The following is a 24,084-nucleotide window of genomic DNA, read 5'->3' on the forward strand; positions in this document are numbered from 1 at the left end:
ATGTGGAAGAAAGAAACCAAGCACAAAGAAGAAGAAAAAGCTAAGAAACGTTTCTTTTTATTTAGATTTATCATTACAGGAACATTACAAGAGCAGATCAGAAGTGGTCCACACAAAAAAACAAGTGGTGATGAGCATAATAGCAGAAGTTCTAGTACCAAACATTCTGGTAAACCACACCCCTATACTCACAGGAAGCCCTGTGTGTGCTAAAACCCCCAGTTCAGCAGAGTCACATAGAGAGAGAGAGAGAGAGAGAGAGAGAGAGAGATAGAGAGATAGAGAGATAGAGAGATAGAGAGAGCGGTAGATAGAGACGTTGAGAGAAACCAAGTGTGGTATATACTTAGGAGATCATATCATTTGAGAAACAGACAGAAGAAGCTGTGATTAAGGAAGAACGACAGATGATGTGTTAGAGGGGGGGAGAGGGAGGGGATGGAGGGCGTGTGTTGCCTGATGCTTCACCGTGCTGCTTTCTGACGAGATGTGGCTTCAAGTTGGAAGACGGAGGTGAGATTCTGTCCATCTTATGAATTCTGTTGGAACCAGAAAAGGAGAGTGAGTGCGAGCTAGAGTGTGAGAGGCTGGATGCTTTCAGCGTGGAGTCATGCCTCATGGGGGATCTCATGTGTTTCTCCAACGTGTGGAATGTCTGTAATGTTGAGTGTGTGTGCGCGTGTGTCTGTGTGTGTGTGAGAGAAAGAGTGAGAGAGAGAGAGAAAGAGTGTGTGTGTGAGTGAGTGAGTGTGTGTGTGTGTGTGTGTGTGTGTGTATGTGTGTGTGTGAGAGAGTGTGTGTCTGTGTATGTGTGTGTCTGCGACAGAGAGAGAGGGAGCGAGAAAGAGTGTATGTGTGAGTGTGTGTCTGTGAGAGAGAGAGAGAGGGGTGAATGTGTGAGTATATGTGTGTACATGAGAAAGACAGAGAGAGAGAGAGAGAGAGAGAGAGAAAGAAAGAGTGTATGTCTGTGTGTGTGTGTGACAGAGAGAGAAAGAGCGAGAAAGAGATTATGCACATGTGAGAAAGAGGTAGAAAGAGGGAGTGTGTGTGTCTGTCTGTCATGCTCTCTGTGTGTTAATATAAAGTTACAGTATGTTGTATCTGTGATGGAGGATCATCATGGGCAGGTTGTGGGTGTTGAAGCAGCACATGTAGAGCTGATACATGAGGCCAGATGTAGTGTCTGATGGAAACGCTGCAAGGCACCAACAGCCCACAGAGAGATGAGTCACAGCCGATAAAATAATATTTTTCCATCGAGTAGATCTTACACTTAGGACTTTCACTGCTGGATCCTAAGGCAGAGCAGGGACTCTCATTGAAATACACATTTCATAACGCTTCACGAACCTCTGACCCACTGTCCATCCACAAGCCCCAAAGAGCAAACTAGTCCCTTGAGATCAACAGAAAAACAAAGTACGTGCTAAAGTGAGCGTATGAGAGAAGAATCACGCCAGAGAGCACACCAAGGTCAAAGGTGAATGAGGCTAAGAGTGATGTGGAGGAGTTATGAGATATTTCTTCATTCAACGACATCCTCTCTTTACTTATCCAAATTTCCTCTGCTTGTTGATCTGGAAAACACTGGTAGAAAGAATATTTATGCTTCTGTACTTAAGAACAGTTGACCTTTACAAAAGTTTATACTTCTTTTGCCTTATCACACATCTATTCCAAGTCATACCATGCAAACACTGTGTATACCACAATCAGGTAACTTTAACTATTTTATATTGTGACTGCATTCACGTGGTATCAGAATAAGTTTCCAAAGGGGGAAATTCACATGAACGACACCTCATCTTGGAGCATCCACTCAAGAAATCTCCCCTTAAAAAGTGAAAGTAAAATACAAATAAGTCTCATCTGAGGAAATCCAGTGTGTGAATGAAAGAGCAAAACAATGAAAACAAAACAACTCACTTTGCTCCATGATTAGTTAACACAGTCAGGTTAGATACTGAATAGACAGAGGGAACTTACAAAGTTACCCATATTCTAATTCTGATTTGCAAACTTTGCAAATTTTATATTTAGTTTCATGCTGAACTGCTCGGGCGAAACTGTGACATCCACTTCTCTGCGGGTCTCCATATTTACTCTCAATACCACAGCAATAATTTGCATCGTGTACGCGTGTGGTGCAGCCATCAAAGGACATAACTGCCAAATGTGAGTGGGTTTGCATGTGTGCTTGCGTTTGTTTGTGCGTCAGTGAGTGTTGTTCAGAGTGTTATTATGTGTCGTGTTGAAAAGGTTCTTCATTAGTAGCTGATTGCGTGCAATATGCTGTTTTGCATATCCCAACATGCAGGTGGTCAAATAGGACAGGCATCGTAGACCTCAACTTCAGCACTAAATTACATGTGTGTCATCTTGTTTTTGGACTGTTGGAGGCAAAGACACAGCAACAGACGCAGTCCTGGTGTCAACATTCAGTCTGACACCGACTGACGGTTCTCTTCTGCTTTGTGGCTTTTTGACACTGTTGTTTTGCTGGAAATGTCCTTTATTTAACTCTTCTCTTGACTGGTCTTTGACTTTGCTCTCCTCTACCAGGATGCCATTGTCTGAGTGAGCTGGACCACCAGCTGATCAGTGCACGACATACAATCAATTTCAGCTTTGGTAAAAAAATACAATTTCTCTGGGACGCTGCAGACAACAGGAAAATAGTGGCGACTCCTACCCGTCACTGTGGACAGCATGGATATTCAAACCAACCCATCACAAGACTACAAGCAGCTTTCCTGAAACAAGCTCCCTGCGGGTTCACAACGCAGCTCAACAGAAAACAGCCCTCGGCTTAAGATGGACTTTATTGATCAAAGCTGTAACACCACTGAATATATGCGCAGGTACCAGCACTCCATGTATGCAGTGGTGTACAGCGTGATCCTAGCACCTGGCCTGCTGGGTAACATGCTGGCGCTCTGGGTGTTCGGTGTCTACATCAGAGAAACCAAAAAGGCTGTGGTGTTCATGATGAATCTGGCTGTGGCCGACCTGCTGCAGGTAAAGAGCAAATTATATTTTCCTTTTTATTTGATTCAATGAGCTTAAATAACATAATAAAAACAGTACTTGTGACATGTGTATACGTTTGGGCACATTTCTACTTGTCATCCACTCAGAACTTAAATAACTCATGGACATGTAATTCAGGTAAAGAATCATTATTATGTAATTAGAGATTCCTCAAACCTTGTGGTAACACACGACAACGATCAACCAATGAAGCAGCTGACTGAAAATATTGCAAAAGCTTCATGGGTTAAAAAGATATTAAAGTGCCTCCGGCTTGAAATTTCCACTGTTCAAAATTCCATTCAATTAAAATGGCAGTTATCTGTGGAAGGCGAGACAAGGCCGAGAAAACAACACGTCACAGCAAAGAGAAAAGAACAAACTTTATGAGCCGCAGGAGGGTTCAGCTGACATGGGGGTGGTGGTTTATTTAAAATCTTGTTCATTTTAAGCTAATATTAGTCACTCAATAAAATTACTTTAAACAATGTGAATAAATACTTTAATTAATTAATTGATTATGAAAACTGTTGGTTATTTATATTCATTAAGTAATTTGTCTTTGAGGTTTTTTCCCACCTGTGTTGGGCAAAGCAACGCCACTTATCATAGTAGCAAAATGCTTAGAAATGTCCCGACCAATCAGAATTAGCCGGACACTTCTAGGCACTTATCATTGAGGCAAAATGTCTAGAAATGCCCCACTCTTGTGGTTAGGCATCTGCAATACTTGGGACACTTGTAGGAACTTATCATTATAGCAAAATTCCTTGAACTGTCCCACACTGGTAGTTAGGGATGAACAATACATGGGACACTTGTAGGCACTTAACAATATGGCAAAAATGCCTTGAAATTTCCCGACCAATCAGAATGAGCCGGACACTTCTAGGCACTTATCATTGAGACAAAATGCCTAGAAATGTCCCACTCTTGGTTTTAGGGAAGTACAATACGTGGGACACTTGGAGGTACTTTACATTAAAGCAAAATGCCTAGAAATGTCCCACACTAGTGGTTACGGAAGTGCAATACTTGGGACACTTCTAGGCACTTGTCATAGTACCAAAATACCTAGAAATGTCCCGACCAATCAGAATGAACCAACCCTCTAGGCGCTTATCATTGAGGCAAAATGCCTAGAAATGTCCCACTCTTGAAGTTAGAGATCTGCAATACTTGGGACCTTACCTGCCTCTGACATAGGTTTCTCTGTCCTCTTCCTAAACCTTGACCAATCATCACTCTCCTCGCCTTAACCTAACCCAGTCAGGTAGGACAGGTGCGGGTGTTAGTCCACCTCAGATGGGGTTATAGAGTAAAATCATTTTCTTCCTCTACAACAACTTTGCACTGTCTTTTCTCCTCAGGTGCTCTCTCTGCCTCTGCGGATTTACTACTACTTGAACAACACCTGGCCCTTTGGAAATTTCCTCTGTATGATCTGCTTCTATCTCAAGTACGTCAACATGTACGCCTCAATCTACTTCCTAGTGTGGGTCAGCGTGCGTCGCTGCCAGCTCATCATGCATCCGTTGAGGTACAGCTCATCCAGGCGGAAGGGGGACATGTGTATCTGTGGCTTTGGCTGGCTGTTCGTCTGTCTGGGCTGTCTGCCGTTCCCTCTGCTGAGGAACCCTGTTGCTGCACAGTCCATCAACTCAAGTGATCAGCTCCTCACTACAGCTGCTTCCATCGCCACTCCGGTGTGTTTCTCAGAGCTGCCCCTGAGGCCCGTCAGTGCTCCAGTAGCCTTGAGTCTCCTGATCTTAGCAGAGATGGTGGGCTTCATCATCCCCCTCATCCTGGTGTTAGCCTGCGCCTGTCTGACTGCGGGCAGCCTTCGAGAGTTGAGAGATGGGGCCACTCCTGACCGAGGGGAGAAGCGGAGGGCGTTGAGGATGGTGCTGAGCTGTGCTGCAGTCTTCTTGGTGTGCTTCGCTCCTTACCATGTCACCATGCCCCTGGATTTCTTGGCCAAAGCCAACGCTCTCAGCAACTGTGCCCTCAGGAACCAGATTCTGCTGTTGCACCCCATCACGCTCTGTCTGGCCAGTCTGAACTGCAGCCTGGACCCGATCATGTACTATTTCACCACATATGAATTCAGGAGGCGACTGAGCAAACCAGAGATTCCGGAGGACAGGACTGTCAGCAGGCATCTGTCCTGCATCACAGGACGAGAGAAGACAGAGGACAACTAGACTGCAGTCATACCGAAAGATCAATAAAACTCAACCATAAAACATTGACATTAATCCTGTGCACTCCGGCAAACTATGGAAATATAACTTAAAGGCATACCAGTAAGAGAAACTATGGGAGAAATAACTTTAAAATGTGAATTTGTATTTCTATTTATTTTTCAATAAAATGTGTCTGCTCTTTCTAATTTCAATTTTCATCAGTGCTAGTTTGCATGGGATGATAAATATTTGACTGCTTTCATTGGAGCTATTATAAAAAAGCAAACTGCAAAAATGTTCAGTAGGTAAAGAAATGCAACTTTATTCAACAACAAAGTGAAGTTCAGTTCAGTAGCTGTACACAACATTGGTTTTTTATCTATTCTTCTAGTGTTCAGTTAAAAAGCGGAGACATAAACAGTTTTACGAGCACATTTCCTGTCTGATTGTCTCTCTGTGCAGACATTTTGTGGGAAACAGACTTTATTTGTCAAAAAGCCACTTTTTCATTCTTCATACAAAGCTTTTTCTTTATGACTTTCATCATCAAACCAACATATTTGTGCAGATAATTGTTACTGCAGTGACATTTTTAAATATATAGTATTGTTAAAAAAGAGATGCTCAACCTACAAGAATCTATTTCTCACTGTCTCAGTAAAGACAATCCCATGATATTGGACCATAAGAACTTATAAATAAAAAATTTCAAACTAGAGTCAAATTTCCCATTAGCTTATACTTTCATCAACCGTCCTTCAAGTTTACTGTCACAAATGAGGTTTATACACAATCACATACACTGGTCATATAGGGTGTTTAACTGTTTACCGTCAGGGTTACATGAAATCACGACACACCAGGGACAGCCGAGGCTTCTGGGAGCCGCAGGTTACTCTCAGAAATATCTACAAAGTGCAGACTGAGAGCTCGGGGCTTGTGCACCTCTGGTACCATCCATAACAAAACAATGACAAAGACATGTGCTGAACTGTAGTGTACCTCCGCAGGGCGACTTGTGCTGTATCACACTAAAACACGTAGTATATTTCTACAAACCACAGGAGTGGGCTGACACACAGACACGGCTGAGACGGATGGCTTCCCCTAATATCTAGATAATTTAGCAGAATGACCCTCGTCCGGAGGCGACGAGATGTTGTAACACGTCAGTAACAACGATAAGATTAGTCTGCAGAAAGCTACGGCAACAGAACAAAAAACATAAAAACATAAATGAAACTTAGTTATATTCTTAGTTAGCAGGCTGACGCAGGTTATCAGTACAAGACTAGTTAACACTTGAGTAAAAGGATTATGACCTATGTAGGTTCAGGGGAGAATAGCAGAGGAAGAGCAGGATAAGCTGGGGGGGGGGGGGGGGGGGGTTAGGCTCTAACGCTTTAACTTAAATTCACTTATCACTGTGGTTAAAGCAGGGGAAGCAAAAATTGGAGTTAATCTTTTATACAAAAGTAACTTTCTACTTCTCAAAGTTGTACCCTCCTGTTTCCACTCCCATCATCTCTCTCTCTCTCTGTCCCTCTGGCTTTCTCTATCACTCTCTTTCTCGCTTTCTCTCTCCGACGTATACGCTCAGGCTTTCCCATCAGACCTTGCAGATCCGGGTCTCCGTCACAAACTTGTTCTCAAAGTGGTGGATGGTGAAGCAGTCGTCTGCAGAGCGCTTCTGGATACCTCCACCTGACAAATGCAGAGACACACAAATATTAGGGACGAATAGTCAAGTCGCTGTGTGTTTGATGTGTTTTTAACACATTAATCACAAAGGGTGTAAATCTGCAGTTTCATCACAACATGAAACGATACTGATTCTCTGTCGATATCACCAAATCGGTTTGTCAAGTCAAAGAAGTGTGCACAACCCTGTAATGGTGCTCCTAGAAATATTTCACTTTTTCTGATAAATTATATCGTTGCTAATTTAATCAATATATTGTTCCAGACCAATGCATCATTACGCCCCTTTAAATCACATGGACTGAAATTCATGATTTTTATTAAGAACCACAACAGCTACCTGGCCTTGATGTTTGTTTTTGACTTTGATTAGAACTGCTATTACCGAAAATTACTAATTAAAGTTTAATTTCTGTTTCTGCAATAACTGCACATCCAATATAAGTGTTGTCCACTTTGTTAATTTGACGAAAAAAGGGTCTGTATACAAAGATGGACGACACAACTTACTCCCACTTCAAAGAAATGAGGGTCAAATAACCTGGCCTAAACTCTGCCATCTTGTACATTTGAAGTCATGATTCAGTTGTCTTAGTTGTCAATAAATGATGCTTCACACCAGTTTTAATAGCATCAAATAAATAATTAAAACCAAACTAACTGAGAAATTAACACATGAACGAACTTATGTGATAAAAACAATCTAAAATGTCTGAAACTATTTTTTTGAACATGTACTTTTTAGTTTGGCCTATATCCCATCCGCAAACATGGTGGAGGGAGGGTTTGTGACCTATACTGCAGCCAGCCCACGCAGTACACTTAGACTTCACTTAGGGGACCAGTCATGTCATCTATTTTCATGGATCTCTCTCTAGACGACACAGGCAGTTTGCAGCTCTGTAAACAATGGATTTTATTTTGATGTTTTCAAAGTTGGCACACAGTCAATCAACTGCTGCCATTCCAAATGCTCCCCAGAGGCTGTCAGCCTGTTTCCTCAAATATCTAAAAAATGTTAAATGCTCTTTAGAACTATATAAAAATATGCAGTACATGCTGATTATTTTCTAATGAGAACAGATGTTAACAAAGATGACAGGGTCTGTCAGTTCTGGCTTTGCACTACACTGTACCTGGCAGGGTGGAGCGACGCTGCATCCTGTACGTCTCCTTTCCGTCACACAGCCGGCGGATGTAGAAGCCCAGAGGTTTGATGTCCTCAATACGCTCCGTCACCACCAGGTCCTCGTGCACCAGGTAGCTGCGGTAAGAGCCGGACTGGGACATAAAGAAACGGAACATGGAGGAATTACAAAACATTTTTTAAACTACTTTTATAGAAGAAGGAAGAAGAACAGCAGCGGGAGAGAGTGTGAAAACCACCAGTGGCAGGGACTCTGTGTAATAAATGAATCATCCTCAAGCTTCTACATTTTCAAACACATCAAATAATGAAAGTCACCAGTTGCACAACCACCCACCAGTAGCCAACTGCTCTGAAACATGACATGGTGGAAATCTCAGTGAAAAGTCACACCATATTTGAAATGACTGCTTTAAAACTTGCTGACAACTTTCCATCTATCTAAAGCTGAAGATTGTTTCTATATGAACCTGATAGTGCATGTGGAAAAACCTTTAACTGGGATTACACAGCACTTTGTTTTCACTGGTAAAATTTAAATTCAATACAACTTATTAATGTGAGGAAAGTACTTTGACACCAGGAAAGAGCCATTTATGATACAGATTTGACCATTTATAGCTCTTCTATCAGCACTGATCTAAGGATGCCAGTGTTTTTGGTTTTAGTAATACATCATGAAAACTATTGGATGGATTGCCACAATTTTAGTAACATAACTAATTTAATTATCAAAATGTGGATCACATCCTAATACTTTGCATGAAAAACACATGACATCTGCGTCAGCTACACTGTGTTTAGTGCATATTAGCAATTTAAGCTCTCTTGCTTAAATAAAGCCTCTCACAGAGCTGGTTTCCTTTGCACGTAAATGCCACACTACATCAAAGCATGTCTTAGGTATGTTGTGTGTTCACAATAGAAACATGATAAAATTACATATGGTTTGGGGACATATGAATAATACAGTTGATTTTTGTGTGCACACATTATCCTAGGACATTTTAATATACAATCTGTGGGTGGTGGTGTATAGCTTAATATCATAAGTGTATATTAACGTGTAGTTTGAAGTTGGGACACAGCTTTACTCTTTGATCTAACAAAGGAAACTTGGCGTATGCAAAAAAAGTGCATTCGATGCCTTTTTCTGTTTTTCACGTCAGATATCCAAAGACAATGAAAAGAGGGGGATAAAAAACTTGCCTGACTCAATAACTGGTTGTGATTACTAGTCTGATTCACAATGAGTAACTGAATGCCTGGAATAGGCGAAGATGTGTGTCCTGGAATTGCAGACGTGTTGAAGTTATGCAAATCCCTGGATATCCCCAGATCATATTTAGTCCTTAATATTGGAGCCTATGCATAAGTTTCACTGAGAGAACTATTTGACTACAGTTGCTCTACTATCAACCAAGTTAGCTATGGATCTTATATAACCTCTCTCATAGTGTAATTTTACTGAATGGCTTTTCCTTGAATGTGTTTCGCTATCTGGTGTTATTGGCTGTTTTGAAAGGTGCTATATGAATAAAGTTGTTTTTATTATAACATTACGTTGGCAGCTGCGTCCTCAGTTCACAAGGTGATCACTAGTACTCACCATCAGCTGTGAGAAGAGGTCAATGAGATCCTGAGGGGGCAGCACCACCGAGGTGTTCAGAGGGATCACAAAGCAGGTCCGCAGAGTCAGGTCCAGATAGGCTGTCAGCTTCTACTCACACACACACAGAGGGAATTTAAACCATCTCACCAAGCTGTTTGAATCATCTGAAATACTGTGTGTGGGGTTGTCATTGTGGGTCTTATCCTCGTCCTCACTAGGGATGGGGGAAAAAAAATCGATTCTGGTACAAATCGCGATTCTTGTGAATGACGATTTAAAATCGCCATGCTGCCACCCAAATCGATTTTTTAATAAAAAAAAAATAATAATAATAATTTTTTTTATTTTTTTTATTTTTTAAAAACATATTTATTGGTTTATACCGGGGGGATATATGGGGGGAGCAACATCACCCCAGAGCATGTTGACCAGCTCTTGTTTTTGCACAAGAATCTAAACATACCCAAGCACTAGCATTGCCTACATGCAAACAACAAAAGCCTACTTTGTTTATTTCAAAGTTTATATTTTAAGTAAACTGTTATTCATTCTATTTAATTTACCTTTTATTTATTGTTTAAAAGTAGCCTAAGTGGCATACATTTCTTAATCTGTCAGTTTGTGTGCAGTTGACAGGGGTTATACAATAATAGGGCACATCTTATTTATTTTCTCTATTGGCTGCCCGGCAGTCATTAAGTTAATGTTAATATTTGAAATAAAACTGGTAAAGCTGATTGAATTTGACTGTGTTGTATTTGAAGGTATGATTCAACATTTTTCCATGGTCCAGTATTTAAAAAAAAAAATAACCAAAAGAAATCTCAGGAAATCGTAATATCGAATCGCAATACTTACAGAATCGCAATACCCACAGAAATTCGCAATACATATCGTATCGCCACCTAAGTATCGTGATAGTATCGTATCGGGAGGTCCCTGCCGATTCCCGTCCCTAGTCCTCACCCTGTTGAAGTCGTGGAGGATGTATGCAGGGTCTCCAGATCTGAAGCGGGGAGGGGGGACGCTGATGACGGCCATGTTGTCAGAGATTTCCACCTCCTCCTCGACCCGGGGCAGGTAGTACGGCTGGTTCTCTCCTCTAGCTCCACCGGAAATGTCATTGAACTGCATGGCGCCATGATATAACCTCTAACAGAGAAAAAATTAACCAATCAAAGCCTAATCACCATCAAAGTGTTATTTAGTTATCCATTTTATAAATGTATGTCTTTTAATGGTCGCACTTTCCTCAATGTAGCGTCACACACACACAGATTTACACAGCCAGTGGGTTCTCTGCAGTGTCTACCTGTTTGTAGGGCCAGTGTCTCAAGTTTAACAAACAACAGCAGCCTAACTTCAAAAACATAACATACTGTAGCAACTTTTGGCTGCCAGGGGGCGCCAGAGCACATGCTAAATTTGGTTTGGGCCTGTTAAGTGGAGTTAGGGCAGGAGTCAACAGTTCTTTTGACTTGGTCTCATAAAGCTTAGAGCTGAGAACCAGATTATCAGACTTATTATCAGACTAGAGGTTGGATAATAGACTCAATACTGAATTTTTTTGCAAAGTTCTTTAATATATTCTTTAATTTATAATTATGTGTTTTGTGTATATTTTTGTAAGAATGCATGTAAATATTATTTTATAACTAAAAATCTATGTCTTCTTACAATTTTATAGTTGACATGAGGGCAAGCAGCTGCTTTTGGGAAACTGTTGCTTTAATTTAACAACAAGATTAAGAATTTAGGAAGACAAAAGGAAGAAGCTTGTTAAATGTTAAATATCAGAATAAATAAAGAAGATTAATCTCCTACACCTACAAGTTGAATTCCATTGGAACTAAAAGGTATTTATACACTGAATGAATAGTTTAATGAGCTGTTTAGAACTTGCTTCATTTGCATAAGAGGAAAATCCCCAGAGAAAAACCCTCCCCACTGACAACACAGCAGAATTCAAATAGGTGAAGTCTGCACTTTCTCATGAGGACGGAAGCAGGCGAAAGTCAGCACTCTGGTTTCCCACCAAGGCCTCAGTGTCTCATCAGCAGTCACAAGCAGCCACAAAAATTCTGCACAAACCCAAATAACACTCCCCCCACACTCCTCCTGCCCTTGTCTCTAGTCAAAGCACCAACAATCTTTTAAAGATAATGGTTTTGGCATTTTCTCTTTATTACACAGTAACAGTGTATAATTAGGACGATAGAGAGAGAGAGAGGTGCAAAACCCCAGACACTTCATGTAGCTTAATAACTTTTCTATTTACTTAAATGCAAAAATCTGTCAAGTATGTCCTGTGATTGTCCATCTCAATGTATTGTGATGCTGGCTGAACTTAAGGCTGAACGTCATGGCCAAAGATCTTTTTACAAGATGAAGATTTTCATACCGGTCATTATCGATAAATGTCTCTATTTCTAAGTGTAAAGACTTTTTGCTGCAGAATGAAGAATGTGTTGTTGAATTCTTCTTCCTCTACAGACGTGATAAACAACAACTAATTTGAGGTAGATCTTAAAAATTATTCGGTGTTATTATACCTCCTCATTGTGTTTGCCCCGTGTCAAAGCAATGTATGGATATATAGCTCTTGAAAAAAAGAGACCACAGCAAGATTATCAGTTTCTTTGGTTTTACTTTGTATAGCTATGTGTTAAAATAAAATGTAGATTTTGTTCTTCAAACTACTGACAACATTTCTCCCAAATTCAACGGACACTGAAATTAAATTTAAGACAAATCATATTGACTGATCTTTTGTTATATAGCTATTGATAATAAATAATATTGTGATAATAATTGTATTCTTTTATTTCCTAGTCCTTGCTTAAGTGCAGATTAAAACAGGCAAAACATTATGCAATTTCAATATAACATTTTGGATTGTGTAATCAGTATTTTGCATCACATGCGTTCACTGTAGCAAATGAGGTGCGGCAGTTTGCCAAAGTTCATTTGGGACAGATAAAAACAAAAACTAGTTATTAAACGTTTTCCTGAGGCATCTTTAACAATCAAATATCAAAGAAACCCCTATTAATGACTTAAATGATACAACTAGAAACAATAAGATTAAAACATTTGCACAAACACACATTTTTGCCCATCTATCCTAACTAGGAATTTGCATTTACTTCCATCAACCATTACCCCATTCATTATGGACAGCCTAACCAAAAACTCAAACACAACCAATTTATACTTACCCTTAACCTAACCACAATACACACAAACCCACCTAACCATAACACAACACAACACCACACAACACAAACACATAACCAAAATCTAACCCTTAAACCTAGTCTTACCCCCAAACAGTCTATTAAAAGGGGGGGTCACAAAGTGAGGACCTCACTTTCCCAAAATGTCCTCACTCCGTTGTACACTCAAACTGGTCCTCACAAAGATAGCTGTACAAGAGCACACAGACACACACACACACACACACACATACATACCTTTGGAGTAAAGTATCGATAGAGGCAAGCCCCCCCCACGATGAGCCCGCTGAGGATGAAGGCGATGCCCAGCAGGGTGAGCAGACAGCGACCTGTGGAGCCCTCGATGCCCACAGGAGCAGAGGCCAGCTCAGGGTCCTGCACACACACAGACACACACATAAACACACACAAACATAAACACAGACAGAATATAATATTGCATGCACTAATTATTATTCAGAGTGAATATGATCCTCAGCAACAATAATCCAGTTGATTTGGGGCCTCTGCAGAACAGCTGTGCAGGAGATGGGCGGTGCTGCGTCATGTGTAACATTTAGAGGAAAAACAAAACCCCTGCGACGATGTAAATATCATATGTGCAACATGCATGATCCCACAAACAGAGCCTGTGAGAACATGCATGAGTAAAGTCGCAGCTAGGTGCTCAGTGCGGGCCGGGCCAGGCCTGGCTAACACACCGGGGCTGCAGACTCTGAAAGCCCGGTAACTCACCTTCTCTGCGGCCGGCGCCTCTTTGCCCAGCGCCTTCTGCGCCAGGGCCGAGTTGAAGGCGATCTTCACCATGCTGGAGCTGGAGCTGGAGGACGTGGGTTTCTGGTGGTGGAGAAGCGGAGTGTGCAGCGGTGTGATGTCGGTGCTTCTCGGCTGATCCGCGATGTGACGCACTTTGCAGCCTCGGCTTTATCCAGCGCTTCCGGTGCACGCAGAGGGATTAAAGATGTCGCCCAGGACGGAAGCTGCACAGTGTGCTTTGAACTCAAACTACACAAGAGATACTGTGCTGCTTTTGTTTGAGTAATTTAATTTGATATGATTTGATTTGATTTGATGTGATTATCGCTGTTGCTTTAACTATGGACGTTAAAATAATTTATTCTCTTTTCCCCCAACAATCTCCTCAGGGATGAGTCCTGTCTGTTTGGCGGCATCTAGTGGCGGCAGGTGGCAACTACCCACATGATGAAAACACTTCCTATTGCACTGTTCTATTCTGAACAGCTCGTGAGAAAAAATTCACTCATGCACTGACTCAACTGTAGTGTCATGAAAATACTTGGAGTATGTTTATATATATAGTAGTCAATTCATCTGAGTGAATATTCCACTAGACTCTGTAAATACATTCCCTCCTACAGACTGCCAGTGTGTCTGCCCACTCACACTGACACACACACGCACGCACGCACGCACGCACGCACGCACGCACGCACGCACACACACACACACACACACACACACACACACACACACAAACACACAGCACCGTGTGGAAACACAAGACGATGCCAAGGCAATACAGCCCGTCTGACACATATCCTCCCTCCCTCCATCCATCTCTCTCCCTCTCCCTCTCTCTCTCTCTCTGGTCTGTGGTGGTCCTCTGCTTCCTCTGCTTTCACTCTCCCGACTCAGGCTTGTACATAAGTGTAAATAAACACTTAGTGCAGCACCGGCTCTCTAATTCCGCGCAACTCCATGGGCATCCCTCCAGCCCTCTGCACTGCAACTGTACCATATTGCATCTGCAGTCTCAGACAAACACACACACACAAACTCTGCCAGGCTATGATATTTCCTCTGTTAAACAGACAGATTGGACCGGTAATCACCACTGAAAGGTACATAAACAGAGCAGCTGATTTCTGCAGCTCACTCCCCATCCACCAGCCCCCCCAAACACTGGCTCTCCCTGAAAATCCTAAGTGGTCCTGAAGGCTTGTTTATGGGCTCGTCTTACGCTGCGTTTGATCTGAGAGCTTGCCCACACATGCACGCGTGGACACACACATACACACACACACACAGACACACAGACACACACACACACACACACACACACACACACACAAACACACATTCTGCAAGAGAAAGGGAGAACCAGAATCACCAGTAATAGCTGAGATGATAAACAAAAGACTTAAATTTTAATCCTGAGGGCTTCTCAGCATCACACACAACAGGAGAAGGGGGGGGGGGGGCGCAGTCTGAGGGAAACTTGGGATGTTTGGGGAAAGAAATGTGGAGGCAGGTGGGGGTGAAATGGGGTGATTCAGGGGGGGAGTCAAATGATGACTGGGAAAAAACACTGAGAGGGAGTTACAGGGAGAGGCAGAGCAATCTGCAGTGTCTGATGCTTGGGTGAGTTTTCCGAGGAGCTGATTAACGGCGGATTAAACTCGCCGTCCATCCAGTTTACATCTCAAACTTTCTAACACGCCTGTGAGGTCGAGTTTCTGTGCCTCTCAAGACTGAATGCAGCAAAACACACACAAATGGACACCCGTGTTATTGTGCACAGGCACGCAGAGGTAGCAGGCGTCATAATGGTGGATGGCAGGCGTGTACAATGAGGATTCTGGATGCCAATGTTTCCCTGTGGTCTGCAGCAAACGTTCCAATAAAAGCCATTAAAAATACATAGGCTTACACACATGCACATGAATACACAAACACACACTCCTGGCCCGCAATGTCAGCAAACTGTGAAAGTCTGCAGGGGCACAGTTGGCTTAGTAAAGTGTGAGAAAAAGAAGCTCTGATGCATGACATCACCCACTTGCTGGCCAACAACTATGAAGACACACACACACACACCCCTCACAGAATTGTCATCGATTTCAATACCAGACATGTGAAGCCGCAAGTGACAAATGACTTTGTCCCTTTTGCTTCTCCAAAGCCATACATAGAGTACACACACACACACACAGAACCCAGAACTGCTATGGTAATAGCTGGCCACAGAGCTGCGCTGAACCATAAATTTAGACACTGCTCAGTGCCTCATAACGTCACTGACATGTCTTGTGGACCCACCATAATCACCATGTGCCTCGAGTGGGAGAACACTTAGTGGTCAAAGAATGAGTGAAAAAGAGAACGGGAGAACGGGAGATGGAGAAACAAAAGAGCGGATCATGGGGGTCGACATGTGGCGGAGAGGAGTGATGCTGCTTCAAAGCCTCCTTCCACATCAGTGTGCATCACACTCTCAGGATCCGCGCCCGGCCCCACACACACACTCTTGGCAGTCACATATGGCTTTGAGACAAGGGTGACAAATGAGTCTTTCCTGCGAGTATCAGCTTCTAAAGCTACCTTCGGTCTCCCATAGCACTGCCTGTCTGCCTGTCTGCCTGTCTGCCTGTCTGCCTGTCTTGTGCTCCTCATCCTCTCGGCTTGGCTCCCCTCAGGGAAATGTGATAATTTCTTGCTGAGCTCTGGTGGGACTGGGGAGGTTGGAGGGAGTGATGGGTGGTGGGGTACTGTTAGAATAAGGACAGGATGAAGTTGCACCAGTTTGGGCAGAAAAGCCCTTCTGAAAGTCTTCATTACCAATTGGATAGTTTCTAGCCAGCCTGTGTGTGTTGCAACCATAGACTGTAAATAAAGAGGAACTTTGCGTCGCCACTTCCTCCCCATGTCCAGAAAAAAAGCTAGAATCGCAAGTCAGTCTCAGCCATCAATCATCATGACATTACAGCCTGTTTCCATTGTGATAAGAGCTACCTGCAATGACAGAAACCATCTTTGAGAAAATATCATTCAACGTGCTGACTATTTACTTTGGTCCAAGTCCCACCCATTTACATGGAGGAGGCTGTGTTTTTGACCTGTGCTGCAGCTAAAAACCAAGCTATAGAAATAGGGAGAAACATCATGATTGACAACGGAGACTGACTCACGATTGGTTGAGCATGTGTATCGACAGGACCTTGCTTCCGAGGCTCCATCCCCCAATCATTACTGCACAGACTGGCTCCAAAGGTGCCACATTTCATATTTGGGATAATTTGGGATAATGGGAGGAAGTGTAGACATATTTGTCATTGTTATATACAGTCTATGTGATCGTACCATAGAGTCTCATCTCACTGTACATACCAAATCTCATCTGTGGAGCTATTTGTACTCCGACAGACTGGTCGAGCGAATCTGTCACTAAGGACCTAACACTAGAGCTCCATCCCACCAATCACTTTATACTGGGCAGACTCTGGCGCCGAATGTGCAAGATGGCAACGTTTAGATATTATCAGTAGTCGGAAGTAACAAAGTAGAAATACTTTGTTACTGTACTTAAGTAGATTTTTCACATATCTGTACTTTACTTGAGTATTTATTTTCCTGACAACTTTTAACTTTTACTCGCTACATTTGAGCACAAATATCTGTACTTTCTACTTCTTACATTCTCTTACTTGAGCAGCGGAGGTTGGCACAACGTGCACCTTTACACACGGCGCACCTCTCTCTCGCTCTCTCGCTCCTGCAGGAGCTCGGTTCAGTCTTTATTATTAGGGCCCGAGCACTCACAGGCACTGACAGACGTGAGGCCCTATTGAAATTGTAAGGATTATTATTCAGGCAAATGAATTGGCTTTTTGAGGGCTTTTATTAGGTGACTTTACATAATTTTTTGAAGGTATTCCTTTTTCGATTCACATTCGTTTTCCCTTTCCTGCTTTGTGTCAACATCTGCACATAAATACATAGCTCGAAGCAGCAAGTGGTTAACTTTTCTTAGAGAAAATATTGGAAGTAGTTGGTTTAAACAAAAACTGTTGGCAAATAGACTATCATTGGTTGGTCGTGTCTAGGTAGTCTTACACGTCCACGTAAACAAAACAAACAGATTTAAAACAAGTCGAGATGGAAAAACAAACAACACAACCAATTATTTAAGCAAACGCAAATTTGTACAATTGTACAAACTGGCTAATGTGTACAACTTCAAGCAGGGTCGTGTCTTCACTTTGTCGTCCCTACAGGCAAGATACCCTATAGGTGTATTGTCACCCTGCTGGAAACAAATGCAAACACAAACGCAGGCCCATTCAGTGAAGATAGTCTAATGATAAATAAATAGGCTTACATGTAGATGCGTGGACAAGCTGGCGGGCAGGTATACAGGCAGGTAAACATCCAGGCAGTTACAAAATACAGCTAATAGACACAAAAGGTTCATTTGGTCTATTAGTGGCAGGTCTATGAGTGTTCTTAGGTAGAATCAAGAGGCACTTGTTTATTCTGTTGTATTGATTCTTTGTTGTCTCTATAAGTTCAGATGCACTTGTCCAATACTTTTTTAACCTCAGCATCTCGGGTTCAAAATTTGTAAAATTATACATTAAATATAAAGTGTTGTTATAATTTTTCAGTCAGTTGAAATAAATCCTGAACTGAACAATTTTGGGTTGTTTTGTGTCTGCATAGGCCTACTATGAAAAGCACTTAGCATTTTTAATTTTGGTACTTGTACTTTTACTTTTGATACTTAAGTACATTTAATATGAGCGACTCTTTTACTTTTACTCAAGTCATTTTCTGACAGGTGACTTTTACTTTAACTGGAGTCACTTTCAAGTAAGATATCTGTACTTTTACTCAAGTATGGCTTTCAAGTACTTTATACACCACTGGATATTATCACTTAATTTCTGGACAGTCTGAGGAAATAGAGAGGCGTCGTCTATCTTTATAATCTATGATGTAAATATTTACTATTTTATTTTATTATTTATTATTGCCAACTTATAATCAATTCTTTAGAGATATAAGCAATATAGAGTTTGTTTTGACTTAAATGATGTACGAAAGTAATAATTAAAACATACAAATATAAAATTCTATCTGTGAACAAACTACAATAACAAGATAATCTTGATTAAAACAATTTTTCTGAAATGTCTTCTCTCATGTGTCACACACAGAAAGTGAAATTGAGCACCCTCAGTGGCACCCACTGAATTGTTTGCAGAGTCTAAAATAATATGTGATGTAACACACTAAACGATACCTTTTGTATGACTGTATTTATATGGAATTTTTTTGTTTTTATCTGAGCTTATGACCTAACGTTGCTGCCTATCTGTCCATTACATCTCTCTGTCTGATGCAAGAGGTGATGAAAAGACTGAGTCTGTGGAATGAAAGGATTTTTGGAGCACAGGAGTGAAAGAGAGGACAGAAGGTACGACTGGGAGGAAGAGATAGGTGGGTCACACATGTATGTGATGAAGGACGACTCAAGGTAAGCAACTGGCACAGGTAGAAAGAAAAAAGGGTAAGAATCAGATAGGAGGAAAAAAGGATGAAAGGGTACAGGGAAGGACGGAGGGATGGAAATGGACGGATGTCTGTTATGTTCCTGAGGGTTAAACTCTAGGGAAATTACCTCATCATCATGAGACTGCTTCACAGCACTGCAGCCATGTTGACTTTACACACACACACACACACCCTCTTCTGAATTGTAGCCAATAGCATCATAGCCTGGTCGAATCACTTCCAGATTCACTGACGTTACCTCTGTCAGGTTCACAGGAGGAGCAGAAACACACACACACGCGCACACACACACACACACACACACACACACACACACACACACACACACACACACACAATGAGCACCTTTCCACTGGAGGATGATGGACTGGTCTGTATTTTTCATGACACAGAGGTTGTTTCAAGGCTTTATAAATCATATACAGTGTATTGGATGTACAGTGGGTGCAGCACAGGACTGACAGACTGAAGCTCTTATGGCTGCACTCGTCCCTGGACTCTAAAATGGCCATGATGAGGTGTTAGTTTTCTGCAGAGGTCAGAGGAAAAGGCTGTCGTCAGAAAATCCTTCTTTCAAATACTGTACTGTATTGTACTGTATTGAGTATTGGATGCTGATTACTATTCTTAAAGAAATACACAAAAATACTTTACATATGATATTTCAAAGACACTTTATCAAATCTTAATAAGTTCATCCTGAATGAAAAGATTATATATTTTGAAGTTTTTTGTTAAATCTTGTGTTATTTCAATATTGTTATTATTATTTTCCAATCATTGATTCCATTAAATTGTTCATGTTTTCATTTCCTTTTATATTTCATATTAATTGTTGTTTCTTATGTTCCTTTCTTTTTTTTTTATTGCAATTTTTTCTTATTTTCTCTCTTTCTGCTTTATGTTCATTTAAATCTTTGTGTAGGGCTTATTTTCATGCTTTTTCTGTTGTGTTTCTTTGTTGAATTAGATGTATTTTAACATTCATATTACTACTGCTGCTACAACTTGAGAATAAACTCAACAGAGATCTGTAGTCAGTCGAAGAGAAAGCTGTAGAAAATGGATTTGAAGTGTATGGCCACTGTGAATGTGTAGTCTTTTGTAAGGCTTGATTTCATATGACCCATGATAACTAACAGCATCATTGTGTTAAGGTATCGTAATTCTCTTTCTCTCACTCTCTCTTGCTGTGTGTGTGTGTGTGTGTGTGTGTGTGTGTGTGTGTGTGTGTGTGTTTGTGTGTGTGTGTGTGTGTGTGTGTGGATGGGAGGGGTTGGAGGATATAAGAGTAAGCTGCTTAAATTGATGACATCCCCAACACCACCCGTGTTTCTTAACATGTCAAAGTTCACCATGCTAGAAAGAAGATGAATGTGATGTGATATACGGAGGATGAAAGTGATAGCCTGTGTGTGTGTGTGTGTGTGATTGTCTGGAAGGCCTTTCCTGCGCTTCAGAAGTCTAAAGCCCTGGTCAGGATGTAGTTATGGAGCGCTAATTTGAGAGCTGTCTGATTGCGGGCTCTCTGTGGGCCCCTACCAAACACATGCACATGCAGACAGACACACACACACACACAGACACACACACACGCTTTATCAGTCATTAATCTATCAGGTGTCATTAAAAGAGGAGGATGGGCTGATTGGAACCAGAGGGAGACAGAATGATGTCACACAAACACACTTTACTGCCAGAGTGCTCATATGTCTGCCTGTCTTTCTTCCATCCCCATCATCACCACACACACACACACACACACACACACACACACACACACACACACACACACACACACACACACACACACACACAGGATACTGACATGTAGACAGATACAAGTGATAAAAAAAAGGCCTACAAGGGAAACACTTATTCACGCTGTTTTGATCTCTCCAACATCTGAGGCGCAGCAAATGAGGAAAGGTTCACGCCAACCCCAGCGTCTGTAAAAATGGAGCCTGCGGAGAAGACTGAAAAGTCTGGATACAAAAACCATGGGATTGTTCTTTTGTGTGAATACAAATGTGTATGTTTAATGAATGAGTCTGTGGTGAGAAGGCGAGATGTATGTTTCCCCTGGCGCTATTTTGACTCCCCTCCCGCAACATACATGAACACACTCGTACGCAGAGCTGAACACACACACACACTACACAGCTATCTTTGGAGGTAGAGCTATTGTTTAGCAGCGACCGTAATACTTTAAAGAGGTGCTGTGTTTCCACGCTGAGAATGGATCTCTTTATTAACACTGACGGAGACTCATTATCTATAAATACAGGCGGGAGCCACTAATAAATCATTTCTCATGGCCCTGATAGAGCAATAACCACAAGGCATTAAGGCCCCGTGAATGCAAACCACACGTTGGCAGGCGCGCTTTCTGCATGTGTGTGTTTATGTGTGTGTGAGTTACACCATGCTTTGGCAGGCAGGATGATGGGGCAAGAACTGGGCTTTTGATTGAAATAGCATGTTGTCTTGAGTTCCCGTTTCGGCAGCGTTTAAATTATAGTGTCTCTGCTTGGCTGCAGAAAGTCTCATGGGGTGGGAGTAAAGTCAGGAGAGAGAAAATGCTTTTCTTTACACATGAGGACAATCCAGATCTGATTAAATAGATGTTAAACGAATTCTCCTCTGAAGATTTGTTTCGGTCAGTGGCACAAACTGCTAACATGTTTGTGGATTTTCATGTCCACAGGTGCTGTGTCACTGTTGATCACTGGTGATGGAATTTGAAGGAATAGCAAAGGGACATGCTGTAGGTTGGTTTTCACAAGCTGCATGTTTCTCTGACTATATCCATCAAACGAGTTCTTATTAGGTAACTGTTAGTAGCTAGTTTCAAACCACAAATTTACCAAACTGTGATGCACTATTTAAACAAAATTATTTCGTCTGTTGCACTTTTTTTCTTACAAATACGATTACATTAAACTTGACTTCCAATCTTTTGTGAGAGCATATTTTTACTTCTGCCAGGGTGGTTGTGTTTTCACCCCTGTCCGTTTGTTTGTTTGTGAGCAGGATTACACTTAAACTACTGAACAATTCCAATGAAACTAGAGGCACGACAGTACACGAGTCAAGATAGAACTCATTCAGTTTTGGAGCGGATCTCTTTAAATTTTTCATCATTTTATTAAACATTGTGAGAGAGGCAATTTCTTTCATTTCACTTATTTCCCTGGGAATCATTTGTGGAATTTGATGAGAAATATCAGCCATTTTAAGGGATCATCAAATGTAACCTTGAAATCTTCAAGCATGTTATCCAGTGTCTCAATTTGTAGATCGTTTTCAAATATTTTTGATATTTTTTACACGCCACCAATCCAGTCATATATCAGCATTCAAAGCTGAAAACCCCCCCACTAACATCTGGCTTTTGTCTTCAGTGGGAACGGGTACAATCAGGACTCATTCCTGGGTGAAATGACTGTGTGGTCGTCGTGAGTATCGGGTCCGGAGATCGACTCCAGCTCAGATGATATCTTTCCGCCACAAATTCCATCCATGCAGCAATTAAACATTGTTGGGTTGACATTGAGTTTACAGAGGCTGAAACAATAGATATGAAAAAGTAACCACTGTGACCTAGTGACTGAGTTTTCTGGTGTAACCTGCTCTATTCCAGTGGAGTTTCCATGGAGACAAAACCGGAATAAAGGGACATCTCTTCATTAACAGTTCACATCCAAAGTGCATACACAGTGTTTTAATTCAGGGCCCAAACAATGCTCATTCAGTGTGAGCCACTGTCCTTCAGTCTAAACAACTATTGGCTCAAAAAGATGGATTAAAATGATTCCCACTATTCTCATTCTTCACTTGGTTCCACCGCAGCTAGAGACAGATCGAGCCAGGTCCCACCAGCCAAACTCTGACAGTTTAACCCTCCTCAGAGGTCAACCCTATTCTTACTGCAGCCAGTCCGGCACAGCCTCCTGCTTCAGCTCACGCCAGCACCCCCGAGCCAATGGCTCCCCGATCCAGGACCGCTCTGCCGAGACGGGGGGAATGAAAGGTCTGACCAGGGCCTGCTGGAAGTATTCAGTGTGCAGCCCCCGCCCCGCCCGGCCCATCACCCGAGTCGCGGCCCCTTCTAACCAGCCCAGCTCTCCTCGGCCCTGCACTGCTCCGAGCTGTGATTGACATGTGAATTACAGTGTGTGGTGATGATAATAAGAGTGCTAACGGGGGCCAGGCCTGAGCCTTCCAGCCAGCAGCCGATCCCAGCTGGCACGGCCTGAAAGACAACCGCTGCCACCATCTAAAGAGGCAAATAAAAATGACAAGCTAACTGTTAAAGAACTGCTGATTTTTCACGTGTTGTTTTAAAAGCTTTTGTGGCACTGCCAGGTTTTTTTCTTTTCCTCCCCCATCTCCTTCTCTATTTTCTCATAAAATTTCACTCTTCCTCCCCCCGACCACATCCAGATATATGAAACCCCTCATTTATCAGGGCAATCTAAAAATAATTCCCCTGCAATGTGGCAAGGCTTTGATAAAAAATATTGGTGTTCAGACTGATTGCCCTCAGTGGGACAGAAACAGACAAAGACGTGTGTGACCGTGGGGTTCGTCAACAGCCTCCCACCACATGCCCTCACAGAACGACAGCTTCCTCCTGAATAATTACTACCTCACTTCACCATGCGTGTTAACAACACCAGAAGACGCCCTCAACACATTTCAAACTCTCACTGAAGTCGGCTAACAATCTGACATTGTGTTTATGTTGGAGCACTGGCATCGTTCGCTTGTATGCATTATTTTATCCAAACATTATGTCCTTGTTACACATTATGGTATTAGGAAATTACACCCTAACACCCTGCGGATTAC

General features: G+C 42.0%; 2 protein-coding genes across 2 annotated transcripts; one reads left to right on the forward strand and one right to left on the reverse strand.

Annotated features, from left to right (window-relative positions):
- Nucleotides 1–445: 445 nt before the first annotated feature.
- Nucleotides 446–5,368, forward strand: gpr174 (G protein-coupled receptor 174). The gene is made up of 3 exons (XM_061079887.1): nt 446–513; nt 2,566–3,021; nt 4,404–5,368. The coding sequence occupies exons 2-3, from the start codon at nt 2,818–2,820 to the stop codon at nt 5,235–5,237; spliced, it is 1,038 nt and encodes a 345-aa protein (XP_060935870.1). The 5' UTR covers nt 446–513; nt 2,566–2,817; the 3' UTR covers nt 5,238–5,368.
- Nucleotides 5,369–6,605: 1,237 nt separating this feature from the next.
- LOC133011559 (integral membrane protein 2A-like) lies at nt 6,606–13,849 on the reverse strand. Its single transcript, XM_061079312.1, has 6 exons — nt 13,651–13,849; nt 13,153–13,290; nt 10,646–10,831; nt 9,677–9,787; nt 8,057–8,201; nt 6,606–6,923 (listed from the first exon to the last, which is right to left on the reverse strand). Exons 1-6 carry the CDS (start codon nt 13,720–13,722, stop codon nt 6,829–6,831), a joined length of 747 nt encoding a protein of 248 aa, XP_060935295.1. The 5' UTR covers nt 13,723–13,849; the 3' UTR covers nt 6,606–6,828.
- Between the last annotated feature and the right edge of the window lie 10,235 nt (nt 13,850–24,084).

The sequence above is a fragment of the Limanda limanda genome, chromosome 10 (genome assembly GCF_963576545.1).
Source record: "Limanda limanda chromosome 10, fLimLim1.1, whole genome shotgun sequence".
NCBI lineage: Eukaryota > Metazoa > Chordata > Actinopteri > Pleuronectiformes > Pleuronectidae > Limanda > Limanda limanda.